The 19436-nt window shown below is 47.5% G+C and overlaps 1 protein-coding gene across 3 annotated transcripts; it reads right to left on the bottom strand.

The window, feature by feature from the left end:
• Nucleotides 1-889: 889 nt before the first annotated feature.
• Nucleotides 890-19436, bottom strand: TRAF1 (TNF receptor associated factor 1). Of its 3 annotated transcripts, none has more exons than XM_053281839.1 (9): nt 18923-19433; nt 15879-15963; nt 11418-11516; nt 10815-10952; nt 10103-10168; nt 7441-7842; nt 6113-6290; nt 4771-4919; nt 890-3635 (listed from the first exon to the last, which is right to left on the bottom strand). In XM_053281839.1, exons 1-9 carry the CDS (start codon nt 19147-19149, stop codon nt 3417-3419), a joined length of 1563 nt encoding a protein of 520 aa, XP_053137814.1. In that variant the 5' UTR covers nt 19150-19433; the 3' UTR covers nt 890-3416. The 3 variants fall into 3 exon arrangements, 2 of the variants coding, with proteins under 2 accessions (XP_053137814.1, XP_053137813.1); XM_053281838.1 differs by having other exon boundaries at nt 10794-10952; nt 18923-19432; XR_008312706.1 differs by having other exon boundaries at nt 3499-3635; nt 6135-6290; nt 10794-10952; nt 18923-19436.

Genomic DNA, 19436 nt, shown 5'->3' with positions numbered 1-19436 from the left:
CCTGGCAGCCATCTCTGAGAGAGTTCTTATATAATGGCTCCCAGGTTACTTGATTATTTTAATTGTAAACCGCCCTGAGCCACTTTGGAAGGGGGGTATAGAAATCAAATCAAATCAAATCAAATAAATAAGTGAGTTTCTGGGGAGGCTGGATGCAGTTCCTCATCTTGCCACAGTCAGGGCGGTGCTGTGGAGCAGCAAGGCTCACATCAGTGTGTGTGTGTGTGTGTGTGTGTGTGAAGCCCGCTGCCAAGGTCCCAGGCTTGAGACCCCAGCACCTTACAAGCAGGCAGTCAAACCACACACCCCCAAAAACAGCTCAGAGAGTTGTTTCCCGTGAACTGCAGCTGAACCCAAATAAACATCTCTTGGCTCCCCAGAACTGCAATCGACTCCTACACACCGAAAGTGATAACCAGTTCAAATCAAGTGCCTCAGTGATCAGGCACTTCGATCTTAATTGCCTGAGTAATGTTCTGCCTTCCTGTTTTTATCTTTTCTGTATTCTGTTTAATAACCATTCAAAAACAAACTGTTTTCAAAACAAGGATTTCCCTCCTCCCCATTAACATAATGAGAGAGTGAACCCGACAAGCAAAAGAGCTGGAGAGAATTCTGTGTGAATTGGAGCTGAACTGGTTCGAAACCAGTTGAAAATGTCCGAACCGGTTTCTGAACCACTGTTTAAAGTTCGCATCCGAACAGGAACTGAACCGGAGATCGTAAATATATGGAGGGATTTGATTTTTCACCCTTGAGAGTTCCCCTCAACCAGATAATTCTGCCTTGAGGTTTCTATCCGAGATGGCTGGGTGCAATTAAAATAGAGAAGATAAGCTGTGCAAGAGAGGAGCTGCAAAATCAAACGAGAGCATCTCACAAACATATCTCCATTAAGTTGACAGATTTATTTATTTAAACCATCACATGCTCCTTTCCCCCATTCCAGGGAGCTTACATAGAATAAACACACACTGGAAACAATAATTTAAACAGACAAACCACAAAGCCAATTACGGCAGCAGTAACAGCCGCTGAACACAATTATAACCACAACAAATGAGTCGGCAGCCAAATGTCACCTGGGGTGGATAGGATTTACATCTCTAGTGGAAGGCAACAGAGGAAGGACATTCCAAAATTGCAATAAAGACCCTGCCAATGTTCTCACTAGATGGAGTGAAGACATATGCAGAGCAGGGTTAGATACTGTGAACCGTCCAGGGACTTTTTTTTGTATGGGGCGGTATATAAATGTACTAAATAAATAAAATAGATAAATCACTTGCATGTAGGCTGTGCAGAGACACATCGGGAATTTTTGCAAGAGGTCACCTGCATGTTCAGCTGGAACTTACAAGAGGTCACCTGCATGTACAAATGGAGTTTGCAAGAGGTCATCTGCATGTACAAGTGAAGCTTGCAAGAGGTCACCTGCATGTACATTTGGCATTTGCAAGAGGTCGCCTGCATGTACAAGTGGAGCTTGCAAGAGGTCAGCTGCATGTACAGTAGGAACTTCTGAATGCCACCAAAGGAAAAGCCAAAAAGAGCTATTTGCATTCAGGTTTTTCAAACAGGAATTGAAGAGCTTCCTTTTCCAGATCTGTATTTTGGGTTAAAGGCAATCATTTCTGGCCATACATCAACCTTATTCGAGAGAGAGAGAGAGAGAAGTATCCAGGCCAGCTGTTCCGGAAACTAACACTTTGTGCTCAGCGCCCGATTCCCACTTCCACTGGTGTTCTTAGGCAAAAGCTTACACTTAACAAAAGGGACACACAGTTCTTGTGACTGCTCTGGCACTCCTCGGGCACAGCCAGGGAGATTCTTAACCCGCTGCCTGCAATATACAGAATATCTTTTTCAAGATCCATCATGGTGCTGCTAGTTTGAAAGGGCAATGAGTGCATTGGCCAGCAAAAGCCTTTTCTATTTGATTATGTACCACATTTGAGTCCAGCGTCCCAATTTTGCATGTTGTTTACCATGGGAAATGGAATTACCGAGTTCCGAGGTGAGCCGTTCCTGGCTGTCATTGATTAGGAAACAGGATTTCTGGCAGGGCTTTTAAATTAGCCGCTCTCGTTGCCTTCATTTCTATAGGGCCTTACTTTCCCAGCTAGGGTTTGTCTACTTCAAAGCTGTATTTTTGAAGGATGGGGCGGAAATTGGCATCCTGCATCCGGCTGCTAATTCAGAGCAAGGCAAAGGATGCACCAGCCTCAGAAAATATGAATTATCTTTATACTGATTTCCAAAAGAGTTGCATGTCATGGTCCTCACGGACACATAACCGCAAGACCTGTGAGTGAGAGGGAGGTTCCGGCAGATATATTGTGTTCACAAACATCTGAAAAAAGGAAACTTAAGGGGGGGCAACTCCCTAAAAAAACTGTAATTCAAGGGAGCGGAATGTTCACGGACTCAGAAGGCAGTTAACAGACAATCAGGTGGGCGGATCTAATGGAACTCAGTGGCAATGGTGTGTGTGTGTGTGGGGGGGCTTTAATAAAAAGACTGAGAAACTTTCTTTCTCAGCTTGAAGAATACTCCCTCAGGACTGTCACGACTCCTGCTTCTGAGGGGGAAAGGTACCTGAAACTTTCAGCATGCTAAGGCGCAGGCTCAGGTGGCACATGCACACCAAGGACATATTGCAACATTGTGTTGCAGGTCCATACCTGTTATTATTTTGCATATCTACAGTGTCTGCAGTGTTCACAGACACTATCCCAGTCATCCTTACAAAATTACAACAACCCTGTAGAGGAGGCCAGGATTATTATGCCCCTATTGCAGATAGGGAGGCTCTTTAATGGGGTAGCAACCTTATTTTCCCAGTGATTAATCGATTAAAAGTTGCAGCCCTAACTTGGCATTTGCTCTGCTCATGAATATGATACAGAGACCTCCTCCATCACCACGGGATGCTGAACTTAGACAATTCAGCACCTAACGCACATACACACACCAGCAAAATCACACAAACACACTGCCCTATATACTGCCTCAAACTCACAACACCCAGAACTGGGGCCTGGAAGCAAGAAATTTCACATGCTAATTGTCCCCATAACCATGAGTAACTGCAGTGCCCAAATCCACCTTCTTGCAGATGCAAATCAGCTCTTTTGCAGGGCCCAAATCAGCCTTTTTGCGAATGGCAGTGCCCAAATTGACCTTTTTGCAGATGCCAATCAGCTCTTTTGCAGGGCCCAAATCAGCCTTTTTGCGAATGGCAGTGCCCAAATTGACCTTTTTGCAGATGCCAATCAGCTCTTTTGCAGGGCCCAAATCAGCCTTTGTGCAGATGCAGATCAGCTCTTTTGCAGCTCCCGTTTCCGATGTGTCTCTTCAGGCTTCAGCTCGGGTCACCACCCGTCCCACCACCAGAACTTTTGCCGGGCATGTTCTCACAGTGCAGGTTCCGCCACGCCCTTGAGGAAAAGGGTGCCTTCTTTTAAATAGGCATGTTTTGGGGACTGCAGTTTGGCCAGCGGAAGAAATCTGGCACAGCCGCTAGCTTCGTTCATGTCCGTCACGGGCCTCTGGAAAGCGACGGAGGTTGGATCCGGGTGGAAAGTGTGGATTAGATGCTCACCACTGTTCTGATCCAGCAGCATAAAGGTGATCTGTGGGACAGCAGGGGAAGAGAAATCAGAACAGGTTAGGCTTCGAAAGGAAACAGAATTTGATCGGATCTATTTCTCTCCCCGCGCCCCCCTCCCTTTTGGCTCTTGTCTATCTTTAATAAGCAAATGCATCACAACAGCAGGTGCTTTCCCCGATAAGTGGAAACAGCCGTTCCCACATCTCAAGGTCAGCTGGTGGGAAAACAAGAGATATGGAGCCTCAACTCCAAGAGTGAAACAACTAAACAAAATCCAGTTGTTTTCCCAGAGGGAGAGAAGCGCAGTCTGGTGGGACTGTTTGCATGTCTGCTGCTTCCACCGAGGGATGGAAGCCACCGGAGGCTGCCTGATCTTGAATCCAGCCACTGGTCAGCCCAAGCGCTACCTCGCCCCGTCATAGGCGAGGGAGATGGAAATCAAGACCTTTTCAACTCAGAAGCGTTTCTCCAAAACACAAGCAGAATAATGACACAAACGTGTGGACGACTACAATTGTTTGCACCATTTCTAAGTCCCAAACGGCGATCTTTCTGGGCACAGAATCCGAACTCCACGTCGTGGCTGAGCATCAACAATGTGCAAATGCAACCTCAGAGGAACATGGACAGCTGCCTTCAACCAGGTCAGACCACTGGCCCATTTAGCCTGTCTACACTGACTGGCAGGGGCTTTCCAGTGTTGCAGGCAGGAGTCCGTCCCAGCCCTACCTGAAGATGCTGCCAGGGAGCTACAGGCCTTCTTCATGTGTGATGCTGCCTCCTACTGAGTCAGACCCTTGGTCCATCTAGCTCAGTATTGTCTACACTGACTGGCAACATCTCTCCAAGTGGGGCGTCTCGCCCAGCCCTACCTGGAGATGCTGCCAGGGATTGAACCCGGGACCTTCTGCATATAAAACAGAAGCTCTACTACAGAGCTACGGCCCCATCCCCGAACGGGAATAGCTTACAGCGGACAGTGCTTGCACGTGGCCGCCCATCCAAGTGCAAACCAGGGCAGACCCTGCTTAGCAAACTGGACAATCCATGCTCGCTACCACAAGGCCACCTCCCCTCCCGCATGGCTCGCGAGATCAGGCTGCAAAAGATGAAGAGTTTTTGGGATGAGCTGGTGGAGAGAATGGCATCCCCTTTACCTTGTGTGCAAAAGGCCACGGCAGCAGTGCATCGTAATCCCCTTTCAGTAGCACCAGGAAGAGCGAAACGTGGCTCCCTTTGCCTCTCCCCTCACCGTTCAGGAAAAGCCTCATGCACAGTTTGTAGCCATATTGTGCCGTGTAGAATGCTGGAAAAGGAGAACTTTGGAGTTAGGCATATAGGAAGCTGCCTCCGACAGAGTCAGTCCCTTGGCCCATCTAGCTTAGGATTGTCGACACTGACTGGCAGCGGCTTCTCCAAGGTGTCAGGCAGGATTCTTTCCCAGCTCTACTTGGCAGGGATTGAACCTGGGGCCTTCTGCATGCAAAGCAGATGCTCTTCCCCACCCCACTGTGTTACGAACCAAATCCAGACATCTCCTCTAAGGGAACAAAATGAGATCTGACGGAGGCCCCTGTCTCAAAATGCCCTCAAGAATGATTAAAGAGGTGAGAAAGGGACCATTCTATCCCCATGCTACCAATGGTTCAGGCTTGGCCTGCAATTTTTTGTCAGTTGGATAAATTGATTGAACACATTTTGATCATTTAAAATACATTTTTAAAAACCCAGTAACTTTCAATCAGGGCCTCTGATTAAATCAGGCTTAGATTTTAACTTTCCCTCACTTTTATTTTAATACAGGTATCCATCAAATCAATGCCAGGCATTACTGCACGCTAGTAAAACACCATCTTAATGGAATTTGAGACAAGCATTTTTATTTTTTATTTTATGGAGTCATATACCACCCCAAATCACATCTCTAGGCGGTTTACATATATATCTTGTCAAGTTTCCTTTTTTGTAGGATTTTATCAATGCACCTAACTGCGCATGTGCCTCAATTAAAAAACACCTGGATGCAGCTGTGTGTCCCACGATCACATCCAAACGGAGTTCCCCCCCATAATTTTATTAGTGATCACATTGATGGGGGGGGAGACATTCATGAGCAGAAGGAAATGAAAGTGGGAACTGCGCATGTGCAGTAAACTCAGAAAGATGAATTTGATTTTTAGATTGTCTAAATTGTTTTAAGATTTGTGTGTATGTTTTAACTTGTTTGACGTTATTGTTAACTGCCCAGAGATGGAAGTTTGGGGCGGTATGCAAATCTGCCAAATAAAATAAATAAAATGAAACAAGGGAGAACTTCTGGTGTGTCAGTTCCATGATGGAAACAAGGCCAGGTCGTTCCAAAATCCAACACCCCCCAAAAAGTTCAAAATATGGAGCAATTAGACGCTTCCCCAAAACCAGCCTTTAGGAACTTGCTGGTTTTCCGGAAATGATTCTGTCTTTCAGCTAGACTGCACCCCACCCTAGACATGTGTTTACCGGGAGACTGCAGACTACCAACCCTTCCGCTCAGGGCTTCATAGCACTTCCGATGTACATCTGTGATCTTCCACAGAAGGGTGCCATCGTGGGAAGCCTGCTCGGCCAACTGGAGGCGCTCCTGGACTCTCTCCAGGGCTGTATTTTTCTGTGCCAGGCGTCGCTGGAGATCAGCAATCTTGGAGAGAGGGAAAGATACTATTTGGGGGTGCATGAGAATCTGCAGGAGCATCTTGGAACATTCCCAAATAGGAACAGGGAGACAGAGTGCAGAGTTCCGGGTCACGTCCCATCCCCTGGGAATGGGACAGGGACATCTAGGAACATAGCAGATTGCCTTCTACTGTATTGTTCCTTTGATCATAATTTGTGTTCTGGATACATTGCTCCTCTTGTTCTGAGATTCCCGAATAACTCCGAGGTGTTTTATATGAGCCTGTTTCTTTCTGATAAATACACCGATGTCTCGTATCTGGTGGCTAAATTCTGCATGACTGCGGTTAAGAGCCACACATGGTTTCTTAGAAATGGCTAATTCAGGTTGGTTGGTTTTTAGTTTGTTCCACCCTCTTCTTTTTAAAATTTAAATTTTATGTATTTTATTGTCATTCCTATATGTGTACAGCTATTCACTTTGAAGGATCCTTTTATCTGGGCTTGGACTCTGTATTTGATCAATGATCGTAATAAACTGAGCTGAACTGAGTCAGACCATCTGTCTGTCTAGCTCAGTATTGTCTACACAGACCGGCAGCGGCTTCTCCAAGGTTGCAGGCAGGAGCCTCTCTCAGCCCTATCTTGGAGATGCTGCCAGGGAGGGAACTTGGGAGGGAACTTGCACGCACGTATGCATGTATGCAGATGCTCTTTGGCCCCATCCCTGAAGGGGAATACCTTACAGCGCTCACATGGAGTCTCCCATCCAAATGCAAACTGGAGCAGACCCTGCTTAGCAAAGGAGACAATTCATACTTGCTACCATGAGACTAGCTCTCGGCTTCTGGACAAATGACGGGCTATCCAGGGAAGTAATCTGCCTAGAGAGCAAGAGGTTGCTGGTTCGAATCCCTGCTGCTATGTTTCACAAGAGCAAATTGTGCTTCCAGTGTGGTGTTCAGAGCATTTTTTTTTTTTTTTTTTGGCCTCTGCGATCTAGAGTCTGAGAAAGACTGGGGCATCCTGGCTGTTCTTCTCTGGGGGTCTCAGGCCCAGGTATTTCCTGACCCTGCATCCCGAGATCCTTTCAAGTGGAGAGGGCGGGAACCGCACCCAGGACCTCCTCCCCGCCCAGTGCGTGTTCGACCTCCGAGCCACGGGCGGAGCGTTACCTTCAGCTCCAAGCCACGGATCGTGTCCTGGTCCAGTCCTCTCTGCCGCCGGAAAGCGACCATCCTCTGGCGCGACAGATCCATCTCTTTGCTCAGCACAGAGGCGATGTTTTCAAACACGCACAGCTTGGCTTCGAGCACGGAGACCTCCTTTGCTCTCCTGGCCGGCATTGGACCGCCGGCTCGCTCCCCGTCCAGAGGCAAAGAGTCCCCTTCCAAGGCCCTCTGATGATAGAGGCTGAAGAAGAGGCCTTTCAGAGCCCTGGCGTCCCTCAAACACATGTTCACCCCACCACCTGTGGGGCACAGACTGGCCATGCGTTGCTGCACATGTCGGAGCAGAAGGGCTAAGTGGATCGCCAAAGCAATTCTCTCGTGTTCGTCCCTCTCTTCTGCGTCGCCCTGTTTGGGGGAGGCAGGACCCCCGTCGTAGGAACAGAAAAAGTTACCTTGTACAGGTGAAACTCAGAAAATTAGAATATCATGCAAAAGTCCATTAATTTCAGTAATGCAAATTAAAAGGTGAAACTGATATATGAGACAGACGCATTACATGCAAAGCGAGATAAGTCAAGCCTTAATTTGTTATAATTGTGATGATCATGGCGTATAGCTCATGAAAACCCCAAATCCACAATCCCAGAAAATTAGAATATTACATGGAACCAAGAAGACAAGGATTGTAGAACAGAACAATATCGGACCTCTGAAAAGTATACAGTGTACTGTGCTTGACTGGCCAGCAAACTTGCCTGACCTGACCCCATAGAGAATCTATGGGGCATTGCCAAGAGAAGGATGAGAGACATGAGACCAAACAATGCAGAATTGCTGAAGGCCGCTAATGAAGCATCCTGGTCTTCCATAATACCTCATCAGTGCCACAGGCTGATAGCATCCATGCCACGCCGCATTGAGGCAGTAATTGCTGCAAAAGGGGCCCAAACCAAGTACTGAATACATATGTATGCTTATACTTTTCAGAGGTCCGATATTGTTCTATTCTTCAATCCTTGTCTTCTTGGTTCCATGTAATATTCTAATTTTCTGGGATTGTGGATTTGGGGTTTTCATGAGCTGTACGCCATGATCATCACAATTATAACAAATGAAGGCTTGACTTATCTGGCTGTCTCATATATCAGTTTCACCTTTTAAGTTGCATTACTGAAATTAATGGACTTTTGCACGATATTCTAATTTTCCGAGTTTCACCTGTACTGTTACTACGACTACGGATATTTTATATACTGCTCTTCAGCCAAACTTCTCAAAGCCGTTGATATTATTTGATTTATTTCTTGCTGATTGGTTTGATTTATATACCGCCCTGCCAAAAATGGCTCAAGGGCGGCTTTCGTCACAATAAAAACCGTTAAGATCAATGACCCATTCAAATCAAAAGTGCCTCTTTTAAAAAGGCACTGAAGATGCCTTTATTCACCCTGGCTTTTAATTAGATCTAGGCTTCTAAAAAGAAAAAGAATTTAAAAAACAAACAAACTGGGTTTTAAATGTTTTTTAAAAAAATTTAATGTTTCAAATGATTTTAATTGTTAAGTGATTTGATGTTTTAAATTTTAATTGTAAACCATCCAGAGACATGGATTTTGGGCAGTATAGAAATGTAACAACAACAACAACAACAACAAAATCATTTAAAACCAACATTAAAATTTTACATAACTCTAATTAAAAGCCTGGGTGAAAAATGTGTCTTCAGTGCCTTTATAAAAGGTGCCAGAGATGGGTTTACATAGGAAAATACACAAATAAGATTTTTTAAAACCCTTTTGCATCAGGATGGATGCAAAAGTTTGATGCTATATCTCTCAAGAGAGCTAGTTTGTATATAAGGAGAATGTGCTTTAAATTGTATCATTTGGTATCCCTGTCCCCAAAGGGCTCACAATCTAAAAAAAAACAAGAGAAAAAAAATGTTTCTAAAAAGAAACATGTTTATGTTTCTAAAAAAGAAACATAAGAGAGACCCCAACAACAGCCACTGGAAGGATGCTGTTCTGGGGATGGATAGGGCCTGTTGCTCTCCACCTGCTAAATACAAGAGAATCACCACTTGTAAAGGTGTTTCTTTGTTCAGTTAGAAGGGGTTGACACTGAGTCAGACCATGGGTCCATCTACCACAGAATTGTCTACACTGGCTGGCAGCGGCTCTTCAAGACTTCAGGCAGGAGTCTCTCTCAGCCCTACTGGGAGATGCTGCCAGGGAGGGAACCTGGGGCCTTCTGCTCCGACATTCAAATACAGCCCTGTCCAATGTAGGGCTGAAGAGTGTAACACTGTGCTCCAGGCCTTCTTCACATGTGATGCTGCCGTCTACTGAGTCAGACCCTTGGTCCATCTAGCTCAGCATTGTCTACACTGACTGGCAGCGGCTCTCCAAGGTTGCAGGCAGGAGTCTCTCCCAGCCCTACCTGGAGATGCTGTCAGGATTTGAACCTGGGACCCTCTGCGTGCAAGAAGGTTGCTCTACCACTGAGGTAGGGGCATAGCAAAGGGCATAAGAAGATGGTTCTTTGCGGCCCCACAAAGGCTCACAAAATCAACCAGGAGTGCATGGAACCAAACAGTTGTGTGTTCCTCCCTCAGCTTCCCTCTCCCCACACATCAATAGAGGACCCAGGGGGCGGTTTGCCTCACCTTGAACACGCATCCAATCCTGGAAAACCGACACCCATCTTCGCCCTTGGGAGGTTCCGGAGGATCCTGCGTGAGAGAACATCAGCGAAAGGACTTAAGAGAGAGAGAGACAGTGGGACTGAACAAATGCGCTGCCCTTCCTGGAGATCAAGCATGATTCCTTTTTGCTGGTACTCCCCTGTCAGGGTTTGCCCAGACACTGGCTTAGAGGAGACCCGCCCGGAGGAGGAGAAGCCCACCCCAGCCTGGACCTCTGATCCCAAGGACCATCCATCTAGGAATAGTCAGTTCATAGGAACATAGGGAGCTGCCATATACTGAGTCAGACCCTTGGTCCATCTAGCTCAGCATTGTCTACCCAGACTGGCAGCGGCTTCTCCGAGGTTGCAAGCAGGAGTCTCCCTCAGCGCTATCTGAAGGGAACTGGGAACCTTCTGCTCTTCCCAGAGCGGCTCCATCCCTGGAGGGGAATCTCTTCCAGTGCTCACACGTAGTCTCCCATCCACATGCAAACCAGGGCGGACCATGCTTAGCAAAGGGGACAAGGCATGCTTGCTACCACCAGACCGGCTCTCCTCCCATTTTCCTACTAGACCCTTCTGGCTGGAGCCAGACACACACAGAGGCATCCTGGGGGCGTTGTGAACTCTGCAACCCCCAGTCGGGCCCGAGGCCCCCTTTTTCGACATACCGGGTGCTCATGACGGCAAACCTTTGAGTTGCAGCTTCTGCCTGAGGTGCCGCCGTCTGGGCAGGTCTGCCAATGATCCGCCAGCTTCTTCCGCGCCACCTTCTGTCCGCACCCAAAGTGGCACGGGGTTAGGACATGTTCACATGTGCTCTGATGCTCCTGGGAATGGCAAGTGGTGAAGAGATCAACACTCTCCCCGAACATCACGCTTCCTGCCGCATCGTCCTGGGTAGGTAGGGTTGCCTGCCACAGTCTGGCTTTCTGAATCCGGGTCCCTAATTTGCCGATTAGGCAAATTGGCTGGAAAATAACTTTTGACGGCACGCTTTGCACCTTAACTCTGCTCCTACAAGGGCGAGAGTTGAGCTTTCATTTTTATTTATTTTTTAAAATGAAAGCTGAAATCTGGGCGAATCTGGGTGGGCTAAGCCATCTGGGTGAGACGCTTAAAATCCGGGTGAAACCTGAAATTCGGGGGGGGGCGTGGCGGCACATCTGATGATGGCGTGCAGGTCCCAGCCCTGGCAACTGGCAACTGTCCGACCTGAAGAGCTAAAGCAAACCCTTGAGGAAGCTCCCCTATTCCCCTCTGCCAGGCCGTGGCAAATCCATCTTTCCGCTTACTTCCAATGTCTTCAGGAGGCCGGTCCAGGTACAGTCAGGGATTCCACAATGCACGTCAAGTTCCGAAATCTCCTTGTTAATGGCTGCATCGCTAAACGCCTAGAAGCAGATAGGGTGAAAACCCAGTATCAGATCCCACCCACCCCTTTTTTAAAGGAAGGCACAGACGATTAATCATAGGAATTTTAGATGATTCATTGGATGAACTGCAGCCAAAAAAAGCATTATTTGTTTGTTTTCAGATTATGGATGCTTGCGTCATAGCATAATCTTAGAAGAGGTATTCCCCACAATCCTGGAAGAGGTATTCCCCATAGCCCTGTAACCTTGGGAGAGGTATTCCCCATAATCCTGGAAGAGGTATTCCCCATTATCTCTCACACACAGAAGGGATTTCTCCTCTAAGGTGGCACTTCTTATCTGGTTTTTATAAGCACTCCTTTTCAAAATATTTTCCTGGGGTTGGGGATCTGCTGTTGTCCAATTAATTGGGAGGTGTTTAGTGGTTCTAAAGGGTTTTAATTGATTGCTGGGAGGGGCATTAATTGATTACTCTCACCAGATTGATTGATTAAATGCAGCACTAATATATTGAAGGGACTGAGGTCATGAAAACGGGCTTATCTGCTGAAAAAAAAAATGCCCAGGAAGTAAAAGTTGCTTTTGCTATGTGAGTCTTCCTTTCACAACGGCTTACTTCCCCAAACCTCACAAACGTGCATCTCGGTTCCTGCCAATATCCGCCTCTCAGCTCAAGCCGCTGGCATTTCTGCAAAGTGGCAGCTCAGACCCTACACATATTTACTCAGAAGGATGACTGACAGAGTTTAATGGGCCTTCTCTCTCTCATGTAATATCAGGCCCTGGGGTTGCCCCATGAAACTCACAGAATATCGCACTTCTTTTTCACACCCCACACAACTAATGTCTACAATTCATTAAACGGCTGCCAGAAGAGATGACTTTTTTTTTTAAAGAGTGAGACAAATTACTGCATTGTGTGTAGTTAGAGTGTTGGACGAGGGCCGGGGAGACCCGAGTTCAAATCCCTGTTCAGCCATGAAACTCACTGACTGGGTGACTCTGAGCCAATCACTTCTCTCTCAGCCTAGCCTACCCCACAGGGTTGTTGTGAGGATAAATATACATGTACACCACGGGATATAAATGTAGTAAATAAGTAAATAAATACACAATTGGCTAGTGTGAGAAGCTGAATATAGGTTTAAATCAGACGAGCACAACTTCAGCTCTCCGGCAGATCTTCCATCTTTCCTGACTTTGGGTGATTTGGGGTGGGGATGATGGGAGTTGTAGTCCAACCTCTGGAAGGCCGGAGTCATGCCGCCTGTGTTTTTGATCCAGCAAATCTCTGCTTATATTCTTAGCTACCCCCATTGCCTTACCAAAGTGATTCACAGCCTCATTCATTTCTCCACAGTCCCAAATAACTTCTTTCAAAACCTGACATTTTAAAAGCAGGCAACGCAGAGAGAGCATCGTTCTCTGAAACATTAATGAGTTCCTGTAAAGCAAAACTCATCTGCGCTCGGCGTCTATGGCAGGATTCCCGACCCACACCCACACAGGCCAATTTAACCGACAATACGGCCTGTTTACCGCGACCTGAATTGCCTGCTGGATGTTCTGACATACAAGCTTTCAGGCGTACAGAGGAACTCGGCAGAAGTGCGCGTTTGATGTCGTAAATTGCCCTGGAAAAGGTATGGAAAATTAACCATTGCTTGGAAACCGAACAGAACACGCTCCGTGGAAAAGAAAAGAAAAAAAGGAGAGAGAGAGAAAGTCACGCAGGGAGTCCGAGCAGAACACTTCTGTCTTTGTCTGTAGGTTGTAAAGGAAGGTGCTCACCGTTCCTGTTCCAGCTGGCCCAAGCTGACATTTTAAGGGGGGGGGGAACAGAATGACAGTTAATGCAAAGTGGTGTCCAACTTCTTAGGCAAGGCAGACACGGAAAAGCCAGGCGCATTTCTGTTGCCAGCATTCACTACTCTGACTAATTGCATTTTGGGAGGATGAAAGACCGAGATTCCTAAAGGAAGCATCAGTCTGAGCCTTGCTCTCTGCACCAAGAAAGCAAATGTGTCAGGATCCCTTTTCAGGCAACATATTATACATGAGTCAGCCGGTGGGGGGCAGGAGGGGTCAGCACCATCTATGGGGACAGATGCTCCCTATGGTTTTTTGACAAGGTCTAGCCTCCTAATGGTGCAGCGGGGAAATGACTTGATTAGCAAGCAGAAGGTTGCCGGTTCGAATCCCCGCTGGTACTATATTGGGCAGCAGCAATCTAGGAAGATGCTGAAAGGCATCATCTCATGCTGCGCGGGAGGAGGCCATGGCAAACCCTTCCTGTATTCTACCAAAGACAACCACAGGGCTCTCTGGTTGCCACGAGTCAACACCGACTCGACGGCGCCCTTTACCGACCCTGCTAGAGATGGCAAAGAGGTGATGGCATCACAAGACTTTCCGTTTTCAGGGTCTTCTCGTGCTTTTATTGCCCTGGCCATCGGGCGTGCTGTGGTTAAATTCGCAGTGGTATTTGAAAAGCTTCTCAAAGTTCTTAAAACACACGAAAAAAACCCGACCAAAAAACGTTATTGGTGCTGTCGGAGGAATGGAAATGAAGACTGGCAGGGATGCCCTCCCAAGATTACTCCATGGAGTGATTACAACAGTTGGTTAACTCCCAGGGAATTGTTTGTTTGTTTGATTGATTTGTTTGATTTCTATCCTGCCCTTCCAAAAATGGCTCAGGGCGGTTTACACAGAGAAATAACAAATAAATAAGACGGCTCCCTGTCCCCAAAGGGCTCACAATCTCAAAAGAAACACAAGATAGACACCAGCAATAGTCACTGTAGGTCCTGTGCTGGGGGCGGATAGGGCCAGTTACTCTCCCCCTGGTAAATAAAGAGAATCACCACGTTAACAGGTGCCTCTTTGCAGGCGTTATCACACAAGGCTTCATGCTGCGGGGTAGATGTTGAGCGAAGCCACTTTGAATTACACTCGCAGCATTGAGTGTAAGCAGCCCCTCAACTCTGCTCTCGGGATTATGTGTGTGCGTGCGTGTGTGTGTGCAAATTCACATCGCATTCCTCCTTGTTTCCCTTCCAGTCAATGCAGGGAGAGATTTCTAAAGCCTATATCTGCATTCCTAAAGAGAGTTTCCTTCTTATGCTTGGAAAACACTCCGGCGTTTTCAGAAAAAGTCACTTAAAACCAGCATTTTTTAAAACCCGGAAATACCTCGAGAGAAGCTAGAATTCGCAAGACAAAGCCCGGTTTGTGTGTGGAGTGCGTCCAAGGATCTCGAAGGGACTTCGGGGCCAGTTTGGCTGGCGTGCGAACGCACACACTCTCTTCCAGAGGGGATTCGGGGTAACAGCCCTGTCTGTAAAGCCTGGCGCTGTGGGGAAGCAGATGGCCTCAGGAACATGAGGCTGTGAGTTCGAATCCCCGCTGCTATGCTTCCCAGATTGTGGCTCGTAAAATATATATCTGTAGTCACCTATATCGGGCAGCAGCAATACAGGAAGGTGCTGGAGGCGGATGCTCACTTCAGTGACAACGGCAAAGGCATCAGCTCATACTGCGTGGGAGGAAGGCAATGGTAAACCACTCCTGTATTCTACCACGGAAACCACATGGCTCTGTGGTTGCCGGCTGATGGCACAATTTCTCCTTCCCTTTTTACCCGAACGCTAACCTTTTCCTTTGTACAAAAATGACTGCAGTTTTCCCCTAATATCTGGGGTAGTGATAAGGAGGGGGTGTCAACACGGAGAAAACTGTAAAGGCAACGACGCTTTGTTCTATTCACACTTTTTCCTAGGAGCAGGGATGGAGAGTGTGAGCCCACCTCTCCTTCTTCACAGATGGGTTATCTTTTCTTTTTCTTTTTTAAGGGCTATTTGTTTTCTAAATGGCAGAAGTTTTGAACACGGGGAGAAATGTAATTAGTCTGAGTCATGAGCCCTGCTAACTGAGCCAAGAGGCACCTTTCAAAGTGGCGATTCTCTTATATTTAGCAGGGGGAGAGCAACTGGCCCTATCCGTCCCCAGCACAGCATCCCTCCAGTGGCTGTTCCTGGTGTCGATCTTATTTTTATTTTTCCCCAGATTGTGAGCCCTTTGGGGACAGGAGAGCATCTTATCTTATTTATTATCCATTGCTCTGTGTAAACCACTTTGAGAATTGTACAAGGCAGATTCTTCCACTGATGAGAAATCCTTGCTAACGTCTAGCCTAAATCTACCCATTCAGACTTCTTCAAAAAAATGCAAATATCAGTTTCAGCACAGCAAGTTTAACGGATTTGGGAGAAATCAATCATCCATTTTGCCCAATTGTCCTTAGCAAATGATACCAACCAAGTCAGATATATCTTCTGGGGGGAGATTAATGTCGGATCAATAGAGGCCTCAACATACCTTTTCTACCGACAGTAAACTTCTTTCATTTACGGCGCCAGCATCGTCCGCCTTACAACTCTGACAAATTGGGGTTTTATCGTTTCTGTGTTGGAGGGGATTAAAAAAGAGAGAGAGAAGAAGAATATCAAATGGTTGCCTTTTAATCTGTGCTTTTCAGATGCCAACTTAACCCAGATGGCTACTTTAGTTGAATGAAACCATTTTGGCGGGGGTCCTCACACACTTGGGTCCCCAGATGCCGTTGGACTACAACTCCCATCACCCCCTGCCCTTTTAGACTACAACCCCCATCAACCCTTGCCTTTGGCTATTGTGGCTGGGGGTGGTGGGTGTTGCGTCCAATATCTGGAGACCTGAGAACCCCGTATTAGGGTAAGGACAAGCAATTCATCAAAGGGATGCTAGTTGGCTCCTTGAACAAGGTCACACACACCTTCCACAAACGCACACACTCTAGGATGATGTTAGTCAGGGCCACTAGCTTGGATGCCTTTAAAAGGTGGGTCAATAAATTCATGGCGAAATCTAATAGTAGCCATTGGACCTGATGCTTGGATGGAACCTCCATGTTGAGCAGCAGTATACCCCTGAATACCAGATGATGGTAGCAAACTGGGGAAGAATGATTGCTTTTATTCCCTGCAGAAACATTTCCTGGAGGCATCTGTGAGAAGCGAGTCACTGGACAAGGTAGACCGAGGACTTTTGTCATAATGTTTATATTATTATCCATATCAGTGACTTTCTTCCAGTCTGAGACAAGGAGATCTTAACTGCCTCTCCCGCTGTGAATAACAAGAGAGAGGCTTTGGCAGGGTGTTCCTCATACACAACACAAAACAGGGTATAGACCTGATCCAAAACAAAATCCAAAAACAATACAAAAGAGGAGAGCCGGTCAAGAGAGGAGAGCTGGTTTTGTAGTCACAAACATGACTTGTCCCCTTAGCTAAGCAGGGTCCACCCTGGTTGCATATGAATGGGAGACCAGAAGTGTGAGCACTGGAAGAGATACCCCTCAGGGGATGGAGACACTCTAGGAAGAGCTGAAGGTTCCCAGTTCCCTCCCTGGCAGCATCTCCAAGACAGGGCTGAGAGAGACGCCTGCCTGCCACCGTGGAGAAGTCGCTGCCAGTCTGTGTAGACAATACTGAGCTAGGTGGACTCAGTATATGGCAGCTACCTATGTTCCTAGCACTCTTGTCTGAAATCTTGGAGAAGCCGCTGCCAATCTGTGCAGACAATACTGAGCTAGATGGACCAATGGTCTGACTCAGTATATGGCAGCTACCTATGTTCCTATCAGGGAAAACTAATATAATCCTAGGCTGTAATATATAACAATCTGCATTTATGTATGTATTTATTTATTCTCCTGCTGTTGCTCCCCTGCAACTGGTATTTAAAGGCATCCTGTCTCTGAGGCTGGAGGTGGCCTACAGTTGGATATTTTGGGGTCTTTCTGGTCCATTCTAGCCTGGTTTCCAGTAAAGTGTAATATTGATGAGGTTTCAGTTTTAAAACATCATTCTGAAGGGGCTCACACATTTCCTGTTTTTTTCTCCCATTCAGTTCTATTTTTAAGGAGTTATTCTGAGCTGTCGTATTCTGTTCTTTGATCTGGTCCAACTTGGGATTGATTAAAAACTATAATATTGGTTAGGTTTCCGTGCCAAACCATTGCCCTCGCGTCTGCAACACATCAAGAGGTTTTGTTTTACGTCCAGCGTGATATTTAAGAGTCTGTTCTGGGCTGCTCAGTTCCAACTTTGGCTGCCAATGGGTTAATAAAAGTGTAGAATTGGAAATCTTGAAGTTATACTGCATCCTGCTGTGTCTGAGATACAGTTGGGTTTTTAAGGGGCTCTTCCGGGCCATCCCATTCGGGGGGGATTTTTTGGCTTCCCCAAGTGAAGGGGAAACTTGGAAAAGTTTCTATTCTAAAACAGCGCCATCAAGTGCCTCTGACACATCCCAATATTTGGGGGGCCCATTTTGATGGTTAAAGGGCCGTTCTGGGTCATTCCATTCCACTTTTGGCTGCAAAGGAGTTAATAAAAGTGCAATCCTGGAAATATTTAAGTGCTACCGTATCGTTCTTCCGTGTCCCACACCCCACTCTTATTGGGACGCCGTTGAGACGCATCCTGCTCTTACTGGGACACAACAAGGCAGCCGTTCTGGGCTGTTGCGGGCCATTCTGGCTGTGAAGAGGTTAATAAAAGGGCGATACTGGAATTACTGCAGGGTTAAAATATGGCCCTGCAACGTCTCCAGCACATCCCACTGGTTTGGGGATCCAGTTTGACTTTTAAGGGGTCATTCCTCTCCAGCCCATTCCAGCTTTTACCAAGATCTGTATCCCCTCAGTCGGTTCTCCCAACAATGGGCAGGTGTGCCCCTTGCTCCTGGGAACCGTAGGTCAGCAGTAGAGTACGCATTCTGCATGCAAAAGGAAGCATCCTCTGGTCAGCCGTGGAGTCGCCCAGCTCCTCTTCCCCGCTAGCATCCTGCCTTTCTCCTCTGACCAGTGAGTCAGAGAGGGGAAAGGTGATGCTTCTGGGATTCCCCCTTTTTGCACAGGCTGTGTCAGAGCATCCCAGCGTTTCCCTCCCCGCCACCCCGATGTCACTACCCTCATCTTGGCATGGGCCAACTGGGCTCTGAATCCAGGGCCTCCCCGGTCTAACAGGCAGGGTGCAGCGTTTGCAGGGAACATGGCGCCTCTGCTGCAGCACACATGTTGTGTTCTAGGCAACCTGGCTGCCGGATCCGTTTTGCATGCCCAAGGTCCCAGGCTGAAGCCCGGCAGCATCTCCAGAATAGGCTGGAAAAGACCCCTCGCCTGTAAGGCAGAGGCTAATAATGCTCATCAACACACACCAGCAGCCTTGGTGCATACAAGCCCTCCTTGGCCTGTCTCCCTCCCCTTCTGCTGCTGAATCTTCTAAGTGCCATTCAATTCTCCCCCCCTCCCAGACACACACACTCCAGACACACACACTCCCACGTCACGTGACTCACTCGCCCTGCAAACTCACTGTATAATCCAGGCCAGGCACGCCGAGCAGTAACGGTGTCCGCAGGCGGTCTGCAGGGCTCTCCTCAGCACCCCCTTGCAGTGGCTGCAAAGATATTTCGGCGCAGGCAGAGCATCCTTGCAGACGCTCAGAGGGTACCCCAAAGGGGCCTCGTCGCCTCCTGGATCGGAGCCGACGGCCACGGCGGTGGCACTGCTGCCAGAGATGCTGTGCCTTTCCTCTGCCATCGGCAGCGTGTTCAGCCCGCCCAGATCACTTAAACACACAGGCACACGGCTTTCCCCCGGCACGGCAGAGCCCACTGGGTCTCTGGAGGCCTCCTGTGGCTCGCTGTGGGGATCGGGTTGATTAAAACTGCCCTGAACATGCTTGTGTGACTAAGAGAGCATGTCAGAAGCCGAGATGAGGTTGCAACAGGAAATTACTGAGCAGGCTCCAAATTCCCCCAAGAAAACACATGTGGCAGCATGAAAGGACAAGAGACGCTTGAAATCAAGGGGAGAGTTGCTTCATT

This window comes from Hemicordylus capensis, chromosome 17, assembly GCF_027244095.1.
Source record: "Hemicordylus capensis ecotype Gifberg chromosome 17, rHemCap1.1.pri, whole genome shotgun sequence".
NCBI classification, from domain to species: domain Eukaryota; kingdom Metazoa; phylum Chordata; class Lepidosauria; order Squamata; family Cordylidae; genus Hemicordylus; species Hemicordylus capensis.
The sequence above is the reverse complement of the archived record's forward strand: the minus strand, read 5'-3'. Positions and strand labels throughout refer to the sequence as shown.

Bases quoted from the DNA above. Each gene is read 5' to 3' on its own strand.
- TRAF1 (XM_053281838.1), bottom strand. From the start codon at position 19,149: ATGGCAGAGGAAAGGCACAGCATCTCTGGCAGCAGTGCCACCGCCGTG. The intron at 10,953-11,417 runs GTAAGCGGAAAG...TGCCATTCCCAG, and splicing joins GCCTCCTGAAGACATTGGAA to GAGCATCAGAGCACATGTGA. The intron at 6,291-7,440 runs GTAACGCTCCGC...CCTCTCTCCAAG, and splicing joins TCCGTGGCTTGGAGCTGAAG to ATTGCTGATCTCCAGCGACG.